This window comes from Pan troglodytes, chromosome 20 (genome assembly GCF_028858775.2).
Source record: "Pan troglodytes isolate AG18354 chromosome 20, NHGRI_mPanTro3-v2.0_pri, whole genome shotgun sequence".
NCBI classification, from domain to species: domain Eukaryota; kingdom Metazoa; phylum Chordata; class Mammalia; order Primates; family Hominidae; genus Pan; species Pan troglodytes.
Genome location: NC_072418.2, coordinates 20,289,034 through 20,305,816, shown reverse-complemented (window position 1 = coordinate 20,305,816; position 16,783 = coordinate 20,289,034). Strand labels below are relative to the sequence as shown.

The window sequence follows — 16,783 nt, the reverse complement described above, 5'->3', positions numbered from 1 at the left end:
CAGCGCCGGCCTCGGGCATCCTCAGGGGCTGCGGAGAAGAGCTCCAAGCACGGGGCGGAGGACCGGACACAGAACATCATCATGGTGCTCAAGGACCGCATGAAGATCCGGGAGCGCAACAAGCCCGAGATCTTCGAGCTCATCCAGGAGATCTTCGCGGTGACCAAGACGGCGCACACGCAGCAGATGAAGGCGGTCAAGCAGAGCGTGCTGGACGGCACGTCCAAGTGGTCCGCCAAGATCAGCATCACCGGTGAGGGGGCGTGGGCCGCCACAGGGCCCCTCCTTCTCCACCCTCTGAGACCTGTCTCATGCCCTGTCCCATGGCCTGGTCCCTCTCCTTTGCAGCGCGCACTCACTCGGTCGGGTGCATTCCATCTCATCTCCGTGTGTGCACGCATATGGGGGGACATGCGTGCCTCCAAACGCCTGTTCATGGCACTGTATCTGGGTGCGTCTTGGATGGTGCCCTCCAGAATGAGACTCCAAGAAGAGGAATTGAGGGTGCATGGTTTATCTGGAAAGTGACCCCAGAAAGTCACTTGGTGAGGGGCAAGGACTTGACACAGGGATGGAAGGACTCCTGAAGGAGATGCCGTTGAGCAGACAATGCTGTGGGCAAGGGGCTCAGCCCATCCTGGGGCCACTGGGGACAATGTCGAGCATGCAGCTCAGTGTGGCCCCACTTAGGGGCGAGGATACTGGCATTTCTCCACACCCAGCCTCATGTGGGTTTCCCCATAAACAGACCTGAGGATGAGGATTTCAGGTTATGTGGGTTATCCAGGAAGTGACCCCAGGACGGAGCTGGGGTGGTGAGTCAGGGAGGGAAGGAACCCTGCAGGGGGCACCAACGAGCAGGAGATCTCGGGGGGGGGGGGGGGGGGGGGGCAATGGGTTCTTGTAAGTGTCTGACCTCAGGGAGTTCACACCTGAGAGAGGTTCTACCCATGCGCAAGGCAGCTGGGGCACCTTCCCATCCTTCATGGTTTGGGGACTCCTTCCCAGCACTTTGGGAGGCTGAGGCTGAGGCAGGCGGATCACCTGAGGTTAGGAATTCGAGACCGACCTGGCCAACATGGTGAAACCCCATCTCTACTAAAAATGCAAAACGATCGGCCGGATGGGGTGGCACGTGCGGGTAATCCCATACTTGGGAGGCTGAGGCAGGAGAATTGCTTGAACCCGGGAGGCGGAGGTTGCACTCCAGCCTGGGTGACGGGCAAAACTCTGTCTCAAAAACAAACAAACAAACAAACAAACACACACAAAAAAAACCTCTCTGGCAAGCCCAGCGTGCCCTGCCATTGCTCTCCAGCCATGCTGCAGGTGTCCCAATTATCAGCCTGCAGCGTGTGGCAGTGACTGTCCCCAGCATGCCTCGCTTCTTGAGTGCACACCTGTGTATGCCCTCTGTGTCTTCCAGTGGTCTGCGCCCAGGGCTTGCAGGCAAAGGACAAGACAGGATCCAGTGACCCCTATGTCACCGTCCAGGTCGGGAAGACCAAGAAACGGACAAAAACCATCTATGGGAACCTCAATCCGGTGTGGGAGGAGAATTTCCACTTGTAAGTGCCTGGCTGGGTCCCTGGCCCCATGTGGGGCACCCTGCTGGGGCAGCCAAAAGAGGGCTCCAAGGACAGGACTCACACTGGCTGCCTGACCCCTGCCTCTGCCTCCTCCTCCCGCCACAGTGAATGTCACAATTCCTCCGACCGCATCAAGGTGCGCGTCTGGGACGAGGATGACGACATCAAATCCCGCGTGAAACAGAGGTTCAAGAGGGAATCTGACGATTTCCTGGGGCAGACGATCATTGAGGTGCGGACGCTCAGCGGCGAGATGGACGTGTGGTACAACCTGGGTGAGAGAAGCTGGGTTCTGAAGCGGGTGGGGACGGGTCCCAGGGATCCAGCCAGAGCATGGAGCCCATGAAGAGCAGAGAGATGTGTTCTCAGGAGGAGTTTGGTCGAGGAGCATAATCTGATGGGGGAGGCAGGGTCTAGGAGCCCAGTTTGATGGGAGCAGGAAGCACCCAGGCCAGGAGGGTGAGCAGAGCCCAGGAACCTCTTAGTTCAGCTTAGGAGGGAGGGTGGGGACAGAATCTCCATGTTCTAGTCTAATGGGGGAGGCAAGAAGCAAGAACTGGGAATCCTAGTTTGAGGGGAGAGACAGAGACCTAGGAACTAAATCTAAGAAAGAAGATTGAGCTTTAAGAATCCAGGCTGGGGCCAGGTATGGTGGCTCACGCCTGTAATCCCAGCACTTTGGGAAGCTGAGGCAGGCAGATCACATGAGGTCAGGAGTTCGAGACCAGCCTGGCTAACATGGTGAAACCCCGTCTCCACTAAAAATACAAAAATTAGCCAGGCGTGGTGGTGGGTGCCTGTAGTCCCAGCTACTTGGGAGGCTGAGGCAGGAGAATCGCTTGAACCCAGGAAGCGGAGGTTGCAGTGAGCTGAGACTGCGCCACTGCACTCCAGCCTAGGCAACAAGAGCAAAACTCCCACTCAAAAAAAAAAAAAAAAAAAAAAAAAGAATCCAGGCTAGGGGCGCCGGGCAGTGGCTCACATCTGTAATCCTATCACTATGGGAGGCTGAGGCAGGCCAATCACTTGAGTCCAGGAGTTCAAGACCAGCCTGGGCAACATAGTGAAACCCCATCTCTATAAAAGATACAAAAATTAGCTAGGCGGGGTGACACTCACCTGTGGTCCCACCTACTCTGGAGGCTAAGGTGGGAGGATCACCTGAGCCTGACAGGTAAAGGCTGCAGTGAGCTGTGATCACATTGCTGCACGCCAGCCCAGGGAACAGAGTGAGACCCTTTCTCAAAAAACAAATATGGCCGGGTGCAGTGTCTCACGCCTATAATCCCAACAGTTTGGGACGGCTGAGGCAGGCAGATCACTTGAGGTCAGGAGTTTGAGACCAGATTGTCCAACATGGCGAGATCAAGCCACTGCACTCCAGCCTGGGCAACAAAGGAAGACTCCGTCTCAAAAAAAAAAAAAAAAGAAAAGAAAAAGAAAAAAAAAATGGAATCCAGGCTGGGCATGGTGGCTCCCACCTGTTATCCCAACATATTGGTTGGGTGGCTGAGCTGGGAGGGTCACTTGAGCCCAGGAGTTCGAGACCAGCCTGGGCAACATAACAAGGCCTTTGTCTCCATTAAAAAAAAAAAAAATAGCTGGGTGTGGTGATGCGTGCCTGTAGTCCCAGCCACTTGGGAGGCTGAGGTGGAAGCATCATTTGTACCTGGGAGGTTGAAGCTGCAGTGAGCTATGATCATGCCACTGCACTCCAGCCTGGGCGATAGAGTGAGACTCTGTGTCCCCCCGGCCCCCCACCACAAGAAAAGAATCCAGTCTAAAGAGGGAGGTATTGTTTGGGAATCCTAATCTGAGATGGCTGCTACAGATCAAGGAACCCTGTGTAAGGAAGTTGAGTAGAATCTGGGGAGTCCAATCTAATGGAGGAAGCAGGGTGTATGAGCCTAATCTGAGGGGGTAGAAAGGACCCAGCCTGAGAGAGGTGAGCAGAGCCCAGAAACCTCTTAGATTGGAGGACATCTAGATATCCCATTCTGATGGGGGAGGTGGGAGACAAGACCAGGGGGTCCTAGTCTGAGGAGAGAGGCACAGACCCAGGAACAGTGTCTAAGATGTGTAGTCTCCGGGGAGCATGATCTGATGGGGGAGGCAGGGCCTGGAAGCTCAGACTGGGAAAGAAGTGGGGCCTAGGGCTGCTAGTCTAAGGAGGGAGGCACATAGCCAGGAACTTAATCTGAGTGAAGAAGCAAGGTCTGGGATCCCTGTTTGAAGGAAGAGACAGGGCTTAAGGAATTCTAGCCTAAGCAGGGAGACTCAAGCCTAGGGAGCCAATCAGAAGACAGACACCAAAGCCTTAGTTTCCAGAAGTCTGGGAGGACTACAGAATCGTGCATCTATTAAAAATTGCCTTGGGAGGCCGAGGCGGGCGGATCACCTGAGGTCAGGAGTTCGAGACCAGCCTAGCCAACATGGTGAAACCCCGTCTCCACTAAAAATACAAAATTAGGTGGGTGTGATGGCACATGCCTGTAGTCCCAGCTACTCGGGAGGCTGAGGCAAGACAATTGCTTGAACTCAGGAGGTGGAGATTGCAGTGAGCCAAGATTGCGCCACTGCACTCTAACCTGGACCACAGATCTCAAAAAATAAAATAAAATAAAATAAATTTGCCCATGGCTGGCCGGGCGCGGTGACTCACGCCTGTAATTCCAGCACTTTGGGAGGCTGAGGCAGGTGGATCACCTGAGGTAAGGAGTTCGAGACCAGCCTGGCCAACATGGTGAAACCCCGTCTCTACTAAAAGTATAAAAATTAGCTGGGCACAGTGGCAGGCACCTGTAATTCCAGCTAGTTGGGAGGCTGAGACAGGAGAATCGCTTGAACCCAGGAGGTGGAGGTTGCAGTGAGCCGAGATCGTGCCACTGCACTCCAGCCTGGGTGACAAGAGCAAGACTCCCTCTTAAAAAAAAAAAAAATTGCCCACTGCTATAGTGGGAAGTTCTGACACTGTCTTCTTTTTCTGCCCTGCAGACAAGCGAACTGACAAATCTGCCGTGTCGGGTGCCATCCGGCTCCACATCAGTGTGGAGATCAAAGGCGAGGAGAAGGTGGCCCCGTACCATGTCCAGTACACCTGTCTGCATGAGGTAAGGGTCATTGCTCGGCCCCTCCCATGCCACTTCCACTCACCATTCCTGCCTGCCCAGCTCTTCCTCTTTCTGGCCACACCATCCACACTCTCCTGGCCCTCTGAGACTGCCCGCCATGCCATTCCCTTTACCTGGAAAACTCCTCCCTATCCATCAAAGTCCAGATTCAGGGTCGCCTCCTCTGGGAAGCCCACCTTGGCCTCCAGGTTGACTCTCACTACTCATGATCAGGTTCTTCCTTCTATTCCAGCCCTAACCACTCAGGATTGGGCCGTTTGTGTTTGGGTATGTCTCTTCCAGCTGCCTGGGTTTCCTGGAAAGAACTCTTATCCCCAGGAACTAGTTTGTTGAATGAATGCTGGTGAATGAATGAATGTTTGAACAGATGAATGAGTGATGAGTAGATAAAAGGATGGATGGAGAGATGGGTGAGTACATGGATGGATAGATGGATGAGTTGGTGGGTAGATTCGTGGCTAGATGGATGATGGATGGATGGACAGATGGATGGATATATGATTGAACTATTGAAAGTATAGATGTATGGATGGGTGAATTTGGGGGTAATTGTTAGATGATGGATGAGTATAGATGAATGATGGATGGATAACTTGATGAGTGGATAGATAGATTGCTGGATAGATGATTGACTGGGTGGATAGATGAAATGTTGGATGAGCAGATTAAGTTGTATTGGATGGGATGGATGGAAGTGTGGTTGAGTTATTAGAAGGAAGATTGAGTAGATAGGTGAAATTGTTGATAGTCAGATGGGTAGATAGGTAGATGGATGGATGGATGGATGGATGGATAGGCAGATGGACAAATGGATGAATGGGTGGGTGGATGAATGGAAGGATGTGTGGTTGAACTATTGCAAGTATTGATAAGTGGGTTCATAATTTCTGAATATTTAGATGGATGGTTGTGAGTGGCTGGTGGACAGATGAAAAATAGATGGATGGTTGGATAAATTGATGGGTGGTTGGATGGTTGGTTGTATGAAAGAATGAATGATTGGGTAGGTGGATTAAGTTGCGGATCAATGTATGGGATGGATGGATGGGTGGATGGACGGATGGATGTGTGGTTGAATTACTGAAAGGTTGGAAGAGTGGATGGGTGAAATTTGGGGTAGTTAGGTGGGTGGGTGTGTGGATGGATAAAAGAGTAGATGAATGAATTAATGAATAAACAGGCAGATGGATGATGTAAGCTGCCCCAGACCCTGGGACCTCTGACCCCTGGCGACCCCTTGCACTCTCCATGACACTTTCTCTCCCATGGTGGCAGAACCTGTTCCACTTCGTGACCGACGTGCAGAACAATGGGGTCGTGAAGATCCCAGATGCCAAGGGTGACGATGCCTGGAAGGTTTACTACGATGAGACAGCCCAGGAGATTGTGGACGAGTTTGCCATGCGCTACGGCGTCGAGTCCATCTACCAAGCCATGACGTGAGACTGCAGGCTGGGGTGCAGGAAACAAGAGGGAGGTCACCAAGTGGGCACTGGCAGGTCTGGGGTGGGAGGGATTCTCAGGGGGAAGACCCAGAGAGGAAGTGGGCGTGGTGGTGGTGGGTTCCGTAATTCCCCTGGAGATCAGGAGAGCTCTGTGATTGACACCTGGAGTGACATGGAAGAGAGGGAAGACTTAGAAGCAGAGATAGAGGCTGAGCACGGTGGCTCAAGCCTGTAATCCCAGCATTTTAGGAGGCTGAGGTGGGCGGATCACTCCAGGTCCAGGAGTTCAAGACCAGCCTGGCCAACATGGTGAAACCCCGTCTCTACTAAAAATACAAAAGTTATCCAGGTGTGGTGGCTTGGGCCTGTAATCCCAGCTACTCGGGAAGTTAGAGTGGGAGAATTGCTTGAACCTGGGGGGCAGAGGTTGCAGTGAGCCGAGATTGCGCCACTAAACTCCAGCCTGGGTGACAGAGTGAGACTCCATCTCAAAAAAAAAAAAAAAAGAAAGAAAGAAAGAAAAAAAGAAGCAGAATTAGAGCAACTCAAATGGATATAAAGATGGAGGGGAGAGGAGATGCGGAGACCCAAAGGACAGAATCAGGCAGGGGATGGTTTAGGAGGTGACAGAGACCCACTCACAGATGCTATCTTGGAGGCATTCTAGGGGGGATCTTGGTCCATCCTGGCTGGACCCCTCTCCTAGTGCCTCCTGCTCCCTCTCTCCAGCCACTTTGCCTGCCTCTCCTCCAAGTATATGTGCCCAGGGGTGCCTGCCGTCATGAGCACCCTGCTCGCCAACATCAATGCCTACTACGCACACACCACCGCCTCCACCAACGTGTCTGCCTCCGACCGCTTCGCCGCCTCCAACTTTGGGGTCAGTCCTGGGGACTGGGATTGGAGAATGAGGGAGAGCCCAACTTTATGCCGGTCAGATCTGATGTGACTTCTGGGTCCCCAGTCTAGACCTGATTGCTGTGTGACTTTCCACCAGTCACTTCCCGTCTCTGAGCCTCCATTTATTCCTCTGTAGAATGCTATAGAATGGAGGCCGGGTGCAGTGGCTTATGCCTGTAATCCCAGCACTTTGGGAGGCTGAGGCTGGAGAATCACTTGAGGCCAGGAGTTCAAGACCAGCCTGGCCAACACGGTGAAAACCCGTCTCTTCTAAAAATCCAAAAGAAAATTAGCCGGGTGTGGTGGCCTGTGCCTGTAGTCCCAGCCACTTGGGAGGCTGAGGCAGGAGAATTGCTTGAGCCTGGGAGTCGGAGGTTGCAGTGAGCTGAGACTGCACCACTACACTCCAGCCTGGGCAACAGAGCAAGACTCTGTCTCAAAACAAAAAAAAAAAATGCCATAGAATGGAAATGGACATTATGAGGGTGGTGGATGAGGTATACTTACTGTACAGTAGGCGCTCAGCCACTATGGCGGCCATGTCCTGCCTCCATCCATCCTCCCTCCTCCCCTTCCTCCTCAGAAAGAGCGCTTCGTGAAACTCCTGGACCAGCTGCATAACTCCCTGCGGATTGACCTCTCCATGTACCGGGTAGGAAGTGTGTGCATGAGAATTTGCTCACCCCATGCACATGTGTGTGCCTGGAGGGGAAAGCTACCAGCAGGTGTGTGCATGGGAGGACCCATCTTCGCATGTACGATGTGTTCCTCCAGCATGTGTGCACCTGCATGGGCACTACCTGCCGTAATGTGCTTGGTGCATCCAAGCAGATCCCCAGTTGCTTCGAGGTGCTCTGATCAACCCCCAGCCTGAAACCGGGGAGCCTTTGTATCCCCCTGAAAAGCAGTCTCCCATCCTCCCCGAGCCTTCTTCCATAACCCTACTTCTCTTCCTGCTCCCAACAGAATAACTTCCCAGCCAGCAGCCCGGAGAGACTCCAGGACCTCAAATCCACTGTGGACCTTCTCACCAGCATCACCTTCTTTCGGATGAAGGTAGGAAAGGATCCAGTTGCCTTTGCTCTCCAAGGAGGGTTCTCTAGGATCCCCAGCTCCCAGGACAAGTGACATTCCTCCTGGAGAGTGGCAGCCTTTCTCAGTAACCTTTTCCCTTCATACCACTTCATTTCCTTAAACCCAAAATGACTCGCAGTCACTTCCTGGGGACCTCCTGTCACAGCTGTGGCCACCTATGCCTCTCTCCCTCCCTTCAGGTACAAGAACTCCAGAGCCCGCCCCGAGCCAGCCAGGTGGTAAAGGACTGTGTGAAAGCCTGCCTTAATTCTACCTACGAGTACATCTTCAACAACTGCCATGAACTCTACAGCCGGGAGTACCAGACAGACCCGGTGAGACTCCAGATGGGTCAGAAGGGAACAGTGATGCCAACTAGACACAGGCTTAAGTCCCAGCCCTGCCACTTCCCGAGGGATTTAACTCTTCTGAACCTCAGTATCTTCTTCTATAAAATGGGGTCATTAACCCACATCTCAGGATTAGGGAGAAGAGTTCATGAGCTGTAAGTTTAGATAAAATATAGTCGGCACTCAGTACATTTGGTTGCGTAGTTAAGTTTGGCATAAAAAAAATTTTTTTTTTTTTGAGATGAAGTTTCACTCTTGCTTCCCAGGCTGGAGTGCAGTGGTGTGATCTCAGCTCACTGCAACCTCTGCCTCCCAGGTTTAAATGATTCTCCTGCCTCAGACTCCCGCGTAGCTGGGATTACAGGTGCCCACCACCACACCTAGTTAATTTTTTGTATTTTTAGTAAAAACGGGGTTTCACCATGTTGGCCAGGCTGGTCTCGAACTCCTTGACCTCAGGTGATCCACCTGCCTCGGCCTCCCAAAGTACTGAGATTATAGGCGTGAGCCACCACTCCCAGCCTGGCATAAAAATTTATGTCTGGCATACAGTCACTGTTCAGTAAATGTTGAGTTGAATTGAATTTATTTATTTATTTTGAGATGGGGTCTTGCTCTGTTGCCCAGGCTGGAGTGCAGTGATGCAATCATGGCTCACCATGATTGCATCACTGCAGCCTCGACCTCCCAGGCTCAAGTGATCCTCCCACCTCAGCCTCCCAAGTAGCTGAGACTATAGGCACGCACCACCATGGCAGGCTAGTTTTTGTATTTTTGTAGAGATGGCATCTCACTATGTTGCCCAGGCTGATCTCCTGGGCTCAAGCGATCCTCCTGCCTCAGCCTCCCAAAGTGCTGGGATTATAGGCATGAGCCACCACCTGTAAGGAGCTTATAGCCTATTATGAAGGAAAGATGTACAAACTGGAAATTTACAAACAGGGATGGTTAGTATTGAGATAGTGGGATCTCAGGAGGCTGTGGGAGCTGGAGGCAGCCCCTACCCAGGTTCTGATAGGATATAACACATAAGCTGTGTTCAGTTCAATTTGATTTCATTCTGTTCCTTTACATTCAGTTGACTAGAGTTGGAATCAGTCTCACTCTCATTTGAATTGAGTTGAGGTGAACTGGATTAAATTAGATTGTTTAGTTCAACCATAATCAGTTTAGTTATATTTATTTCTATTTGGTTGACTTAAGTTAAAATTGTTCTTGACGGCCGGGCATGGTGGCTCACGCCTGTAATCCCAGCACTTTGAGAGGCCGAGGTGGGCGGATCATGAGGTCAGGAGATCGAGACCATCCTGGCTAACACAGTGAAACCCTGTCTCTACTAAAAATACCAAAAAATTAGCCGGGCGCGGTGGCGGGCGCCTGTAGTCCCAGATACTTGGGAGGCTGAGGCAGGAGAATGGTGTGAACCTGGGAGGCAGAGCTTGCAGTGAGCTGAGATCGCATCACTGCACTCCAGCCTGGGTGACAGAGCGAGACCCTGTCTCATTAAAAAAAAAAAAATTGTTCTTGACAAATTAGTGAGCCAGGCTGAGGTCAGTGGCTCACACCTGTAATGTCAGCACTTTAGGAGGCTGAGGCAGGAGGATCCCTTGAGGCCAGGAGCTCAAGACCAGTTTGGGCAACATAATGAGACCCTATCTTTGCAAAATATACAAAAATTAGCCAGGTGTGGTGGCGCACCTGTAGTCCTGGCTACTTTGGAGGCTGAGGTGGGAGGATCACTTGAGCCCAGGAGTTCAAGTCTATGGTGAGCCATGATTGCACCACTGCACTCCAGCCTGGGTGACAGAATGAGACTCTGTCTCTTGAAAGAAAAAAAAAAAATAGAGAGAAGAACAAGTTGGTTGATTGCATTGAGTTTTATTGAGTACAAATTCATTCATTTCCATTTAGTTCATTTACATTCAAGTCAAGTTGTTCTCAACTGGGTTAAATTGTCTTGAGTTACGATGAACTGGGTTGTTGGATTAGATGCAATTGATTTCAGTTGAATTGGGTTGAATTGGGCTAATTTCAGCTGATTATATTCATTTCCATTGATTAACAAAAGTTGGGTTGAATTGCCCTGAGTATGTTCAGTTGGGTTTAGATAGGTAGAATCGGATTGGGTTGACTTGGGTAGAGTTGAGTTCCAGTCGATTTATTTCCATTATTTTGATTTGGGTTGATGTTGATCTTGGACAAGTTGATTAGGTTCAATCCAATGGAATTCATTTGAGTTTAATTCAATCCAGTTAGGTTGAATTGCACTCCATTCAGTGTAATTGGCCCAAGTTCAGTTCCATTGATTTAACTCGGAGGAAGAACTTACTTCCGTTAAGCTAAGTGGGCTTAATTTGCATTCATTTCATTTCCATTTGGTTTAGTGGAGCTGGGTTTGTTCAACTAAATTTGGTTTCATTTATTTCCATTCAGTTTTAGAGTGGAGTCTAAAAATCTTAAGCTTTATCAAGCTGCATTGACATGAGCTCTGTTTGGGCCAGTTTATGAGTTCAATTCCTCTCTATATAGATTTCTTACCTGAACCATACACATGATGATGGGACGCATTCCTCTAAAACCTCTTGTTCTTCAGTAATAAACTGACTGAGGCACCAACCTCTGGACCCCCTATAACCGAGGTCTCCACTGTCCATTTCAGGCCAAGAAGGGGGAAGTTCCCCCAGAGGAACAGGGGCCCAGCATCAAGAACCTCGACTTCTGGTCCAAGCTGATTACACTCATAGTGTCCATCATTGAGGAAGACAAGAATTCCTACACTCCCTGCCTCAACCAGTGAGTTGTGTATCTGTGTAGTTAATTATCTGGGTGTCATCCTGTGTATGTATACAACTTTGTGTCTTGTGTGTCAAGATGATTTTGTCTAATTACACAAATGTGCACCTAGGGGTAATTGTGGGTCTGATTATACCTGTGTGAAATTCAAATATGGGTATAATTTGCAAACATAAACATAAAATTGTGTGTATGTTCACAATCACTGGTATAATCAGACATGTATTTTGTATGTATTCATTTGCATGCATAACTGTGTGTACATATGTGTATAATTTTTTATGTGTATGTAGGTTAATTAATAATAGTGTTGCTCAAGTATTACTATGTGCTACCCTAATACATATCATACATTTAAATTGCATTATATCTTATATGTATGGATGTAAGTAATTTTGTATATTGTTGTGGTCAGTGGATTTTGGGTTTAATTTGTATACGTGTAACATCGTTGAATGCAATTCAACGTACAATATTGTACAATATACAATATTGTGTATTGTGTATGAATATGGGCACAGTTTTCATTTGTGGATTTATATGTCTGTAGAATTTTCATCTGTGTTAGCTGAATGAGCTACTGTGTTCTATTTCTCTGCCAGATGAGTGCTAGAGAGGACTCTAGCTTTGGGGCGTTAACATATCCTGGTTAGGGAATTAAGATCAGGGATTTGGATGGATTGAAGGGTGGGTGGATGAATGGATGGATTAATAAACAGATGGGGTCAGGCACGGTGGCTCACGCCTGTAATCCCAGCACTTTGGGAGGCCAAGGTGGGTGGATCATTTGAGGTCAGGAGTTTGAGACCAGCCTGGCCAACATGGTGAAACCCTATCTTTACTAAAAATACAAAAATTGGCCACGCGCGGTGGCTCACCCCTGTAATCCCAGCACTTTGGGAGGCCGAGGCAGGCGGATCACGAGGTCAGATGGAGACCATCCTGGCTAACATGGTGAAACCTTGTCTCTACTAAAAATACAAAAATTAGCCGGGAGTGGTGGTGGGCGCCTGTAGTCCCAGCTACTCGGGAGGCTGAGGCAGGAGAATGGCGTGAACCCAGGAGGTGGAGCTTGCAGTGAGCCGAGATTGGCCACTGCACTCCAGCCTGGGCAACAGAGTGAGACTTCGTCTCAAAAAAAACAAAAAAACAAACAAAAATTAACCGGGCGTGGTGGTACACGTCTGTAATCCCAGCTAGTGGGAGACTGAGGCAGGAAAATTGCTTGAACCCAGGAGGCAGAGGTTGCAGTGAGTTGAGATTGCGCCACTGCACTCCAGCCTGGGGTGACAGAGCGAGACTCCGTCTCTAAATAAATAAGTAAATAACAGATGGACAGATAGATTGGTAGAAGGATGACTGTGTGGATAAAGGAACGGATGGGCCAGGTGTGGCAGCTCACGCTTGTAATCCCAGCACTTTGGGAGGCCGAGGCGGGAGGATCACCTGAGGTCAGGAGTTTGAGACCAGCCTGGCCAACATGGCAAAACCCCATCTCTACTAAAAATATAAAAAATTAGCCGGGCATAGTGGCTTGCGCCTGTAATCCCAGCTACTTGGGAGGCTGAGGCACGAGAATCATTTGAGCCCGGGTGGTGGAGGTTGCAGTGAGCTGAAATCGCACCACTGCACTCCAGCCTGGGTGACAGAGTGAGACTCCATCTCTAAATAAAAAAAAAAAAAAAGGAATGGATGGATGGGTGGACAGATGGATGGGTAAATGGATGGGTGGATAGCTGCATAAGTGAGTAAATAAATGGATAGAGGGATGGATGGATAGGTGGATGGATGAATAGATAGATGGGTCATTTAATGGATGGGTGGATAGTTGTATGAGTGGGCGAATGAATGGATGGAAGGACAGATAAATAGGTGGATGATGGAAGGATGGACGGATGGATGGATGAACAGATAGATGGGTAGGTGGTTGGATGGACAGTTGGATGAATGGGTGGAGGGATAGATGGATGAACAGGTAGATGAGTGGTTGAGTGGATGGATGAATAGTTGGATGAATGGGCGAATGAATGGGTGGAGGGATGGATGGATGGATGAATAGATAGATGGATAGGTGAACGGATGGGTGGATAGTTGCATAATTAGGTGAATGAATGGAAAGAGGGATGGATGGATGGATGGGTGGATAGATGAATAGATAGATGGGTAGGTGGATGGATGGATAGTTGGATGAATGGGTAGAGGGATAGATGGATGAACAGATAGATGGGTGGTTGAGTGGATGGATGAATAGTTGGATGAATGAGTGAATGAGTGGATGGAGGGATGGATGGATAAATAGATAGATGGATAGGTGAATGAATGGGTGGATAGTTGCATAAGTAGGTGAATGAATGGATAGAGGGATGGATGGATGGGTGGATGGATGAATAGATAGATGGGTAGGTGGAGGGATAGATAGTTGCATGAGTGGGTGAATGAATTGATGAAGGGATGGTTGGATGGGTGGATAATGGGTGGATGGATGAATAGATAGATGGGTACATGGATGGGTGGACAGTTGCATGAGTGGGTGAATGAATGGATGGAAGGATGGATGAATGGATGGAGGAATAGATCAATGAGTTGTTGAATGTATGGGTGGATAGTTGCATGAGTGGATGAATGAATGAATGGAGGGACAAATGGATGAGTGGGTGGAGGCTCAAAGGGAAGCAAAGCCTTAGTGCAGAGTCAGTCAGCAGTGGCTATGAGGGAACCTGAACCCAAATCCCTCTACCCTACCCTACACTCCTCTGTGGGGCAGGGAAGGACAAAGCAGCCCATCCCATCTGCCTTCTGCCTGCCAAAGTTGTATACTTCCATGACTTTGCCAGGTTTCCCCAGGAGCTGAATGTGGGTAAAATCAGCGCTGAAGTAATGTGGAATCTGTTTGCCCAAGACATGAAGTACGCCATGGAGGGTGAGTTTCCCACCCCAGTGTTCCCCAGCCTGGCCACACCAGGTGGCTGTACCTCTGTGTCCCCTCCAAGGCTGTGAGCGCCCTGTAATACCCTCATGCCTGAGTTGGAAATCAGTGATGGCCAGAGTAGGCAGCCTCTCTGCCGAGACAGAAGGTGGCAGACCCTTCCAGCTGTGCCATCCTCTTTGTCCCTGGCCAGAGCACGACAAGCATCGTTTATGCAAGAGTGCTGACTACATGAACCTCCACTTCAAGGTGAAATGGCTCTACAATGAGTATGTGACGGAACTTCCCGCCTTCAAGGACCGCGTGCCTGAGTACCCTGCGTAAGTCCCCTGCCCCAGGCCCAACCCAAGCCAGAACTGTAGCACTGACAGCTAGAAGGAAAGCCAGAGAGGAAGACTGACCTACTTAGGGTTACCTGGGCATCAGGGGCATGGGTGGGGCTTGAATCCAGTGTTCTCCACTCTCAGCCATTGAGCAGTTGACTCCTACAGCCCAGAAAATTCACAGTCAACAGCAACACGAACCATGTGACTTTCTCATTTTATCCTTTTGACAATTCTATGAGTTAAGGTGGGATCATTTTAATTCCTATTTTGCGGAGGAGAAATTGGAGAGTTAAAGATGCCAAATGTCCAGGCATGGTGGCACATGCCTGTAGCCCCAGCAATCTGGGAGACTGAGGCAGGACTTGCTTGAGCCCAGGAGTTTGAGACCAGCCTGGACAAGATAGTCAGATCCCATCTCTAAAATTAATGAATGGGTCAGGCACAGTGGCTTGTGCCTGCAATCCCAGGACTTTGGGAGGCCGAAGTGGGCAGATCACCTGAGGTCAGGAGTTCGAGACCAGCATAGCCAATAGGGCGAAACCCCAGCTCTACAAAAATACAAAAATTGGCCGGGCGCAGTGGCTCATGCCTGTAATCTCAGCACTTTGGGAGGCCAAGGTGGGTGGATCACCAGAGGTCAGGAGTTTGAGACCAGCCTGGCCAACATGGTGAGACCCTGTCTCTACTAAAAATACAAAAATTAGCCAGGTGTGGTGGCAGGTGCCTGTAATCCCAGCTACTTGGGAGGCTGAGGCATGAGAATTGCTTGAACCCAGGAGGCGGAGGTTGCAGTGAGCCGAGATTGCACCACTGGATTCCAGCTGGGGCAACAAAGTGAGACTCCATCTCAAAAACAAAGGAAAAAATTATCCGGGTGTGATGGCATACACCTGTAGTCCCAGCTACTCGGGAGGCCGAAGCAGGAGGATCGCTTGAACTCAGGAGGCAGAGGTTGCAGTAAGCGGAAATCGTGTCACTGCACTCCAGCCTGGGCGACAGAGTGAGACTTCATTTCAAAAGATAAATAAATATAAAAACAAAATGAATGAGTGAATAAATGCCACATTCCTTGCCCACGGTGACTCCCAGTACATGACAGACCCGAGATTTGAACTCGGGACATCTGACTCCTGGGCTGTGTGTTGGAGGATAGTACGGTGCCGCTGGTTCCTGAGAATTGTGGTGTCGTTCTCTGCTCCCAGCAGCACAGGAGGATGGCTAGTCTTCTGTTGTACAAGAAATGAAAGCTCTGGCTGGATGTGGTGGCTCATTCCTGTAATCCCAACATTTTGGGAGGCCAAGGTGGGAGGATCACTTGAGGCCAGGAGTTCAAGGCCTGCCTGGGCAACATAGGGAAATCCTGTCTGTACAAAGAAGACAAAAAAAAAATTAGCTGGGCATGGTGGCATGTGCCTGTAGTGCCAGCTATCTGGGAAGCTGAGGTGGGAGGATTGCTTGAACCCAGCAGGTCAAGGCTGCAGTGAGCTATGATCGCACCACTGCACTTTAGCCTGGGCAACAGAACAAGACCCAGGAAGGAAGGAAGGAAGGGAGGGAGGGAGGGAGGGAGGGAGGGAGGGAGGGAGGGAGGGAGGAAGGAAGGAAAGGAGGGAGGGAGGGAGGGAGGAAACAAGAGCTCAGAGAATAAACCCACTTGCCATGGGCAGTTTATCTGAAGAAGGAAGGAAGGAAGGAAGGAAGGAGGGAGGGAGGGAGGGAAGGATGGACGGAGGACTCAGAGAGGACTCAGAGAATAAACCCACTTGCCATGGGCAGCTTATCTGAACTAGGATTCCCACAGGCCTGGGCCCTGTTGTAAAAGAGGCCACTCAATCTATTTCATGAGCAAAGTAACTGAGATTCAGTGCAGGAGGCAAGCAGAGGAGCAGCCACTCAAGGCTGCAGGGTGAGCTCCAGGCAGAGTAGGAGCAGCCATAGCTCCACTCGTTAGTGGGTCAGAACCAGGCAGCGCAGAGGTTGAGGAGGACAAGAGGTGGCAGAGCCCCACCCCGGCTCTTCATTCCAGATGGTTTGAACCCTTCGTCATCCAGTGGCTGGATGAGAATGAGGAGGTGTCCCGGGATTTCCTGCACGGTGCCCTGGAGCGAGACAAGAAGGATGGGGTAAGAAGGCCAACCTACAACCAAGTTCCTAGTCTTCCCATTGGGGTTCAATTTAGGTGGAAATTTGCCCTTGAGATGAGGCCAGTCTCTGGTAGGTGTCCGCCATCTTTGTCTTGCTCATGGTTT

At 50.2% G+C, this 16,783-nt stretch overlaps 1 protein-coding gene across 8 annotated transcripts in view; it reads left to right on the top strand.

The window, feature by feature from the left end:
- The window catches only part of UNC13A (unc-13 homolog A), an 86,863-nt gene that overhangs the window by 40,820 nt on the left and 29,260 nt on the right, over positions 1-16,783 (top strand). For all 8 annotated transcript variants that reach the window (XM_054673135.1, XM_054673133.1, XM_054673132.1 and 5 more), the window contains 13 exons: positions 26-253; positions 1,427-1,568; positions 1,695-1,864; positions 4,584-4,699; positions 5,996-6,159; positions 6,895-7,045; positions 7,649-7,717; positions 8,032-8,121; positions 8,340-8,474; positions 11,149-11,282; positions 14,117-14,202; positions 14,402-14,528; positions 16,561-16,657. In XM_054673135.1, the coding sequence (XP_054529110.1) occupies positions 26-253; positions 1,427-1,568; positions 1,695-1,864; positions 4,584-4,699; positions 5,996-6,159; positions 6,895-7,045; positions 7,649-7,717; positions 8,032-8,121; positions 8,340-8,474; positions 11,149-11,282; positions 14,117-14,202; positions 14,402-14,528; positions 16,561-16,657 (1,709 nt within the window). The remainder of the gene's footprint in view (positions 1-25; positions 254-1,426; positions 1,569-1,694; positions 1,865-4,583; positions 4,700-5,995; positions 6,160-6,894; positions 7,046-7,648; positions 7,718-8,031; positions 8,122-8,339; positions 8,475-11,148; positions 11,283-14,116; positions 14,203-14,401; positions 14,529-16,560; positions 16,658-16,783) is intronic.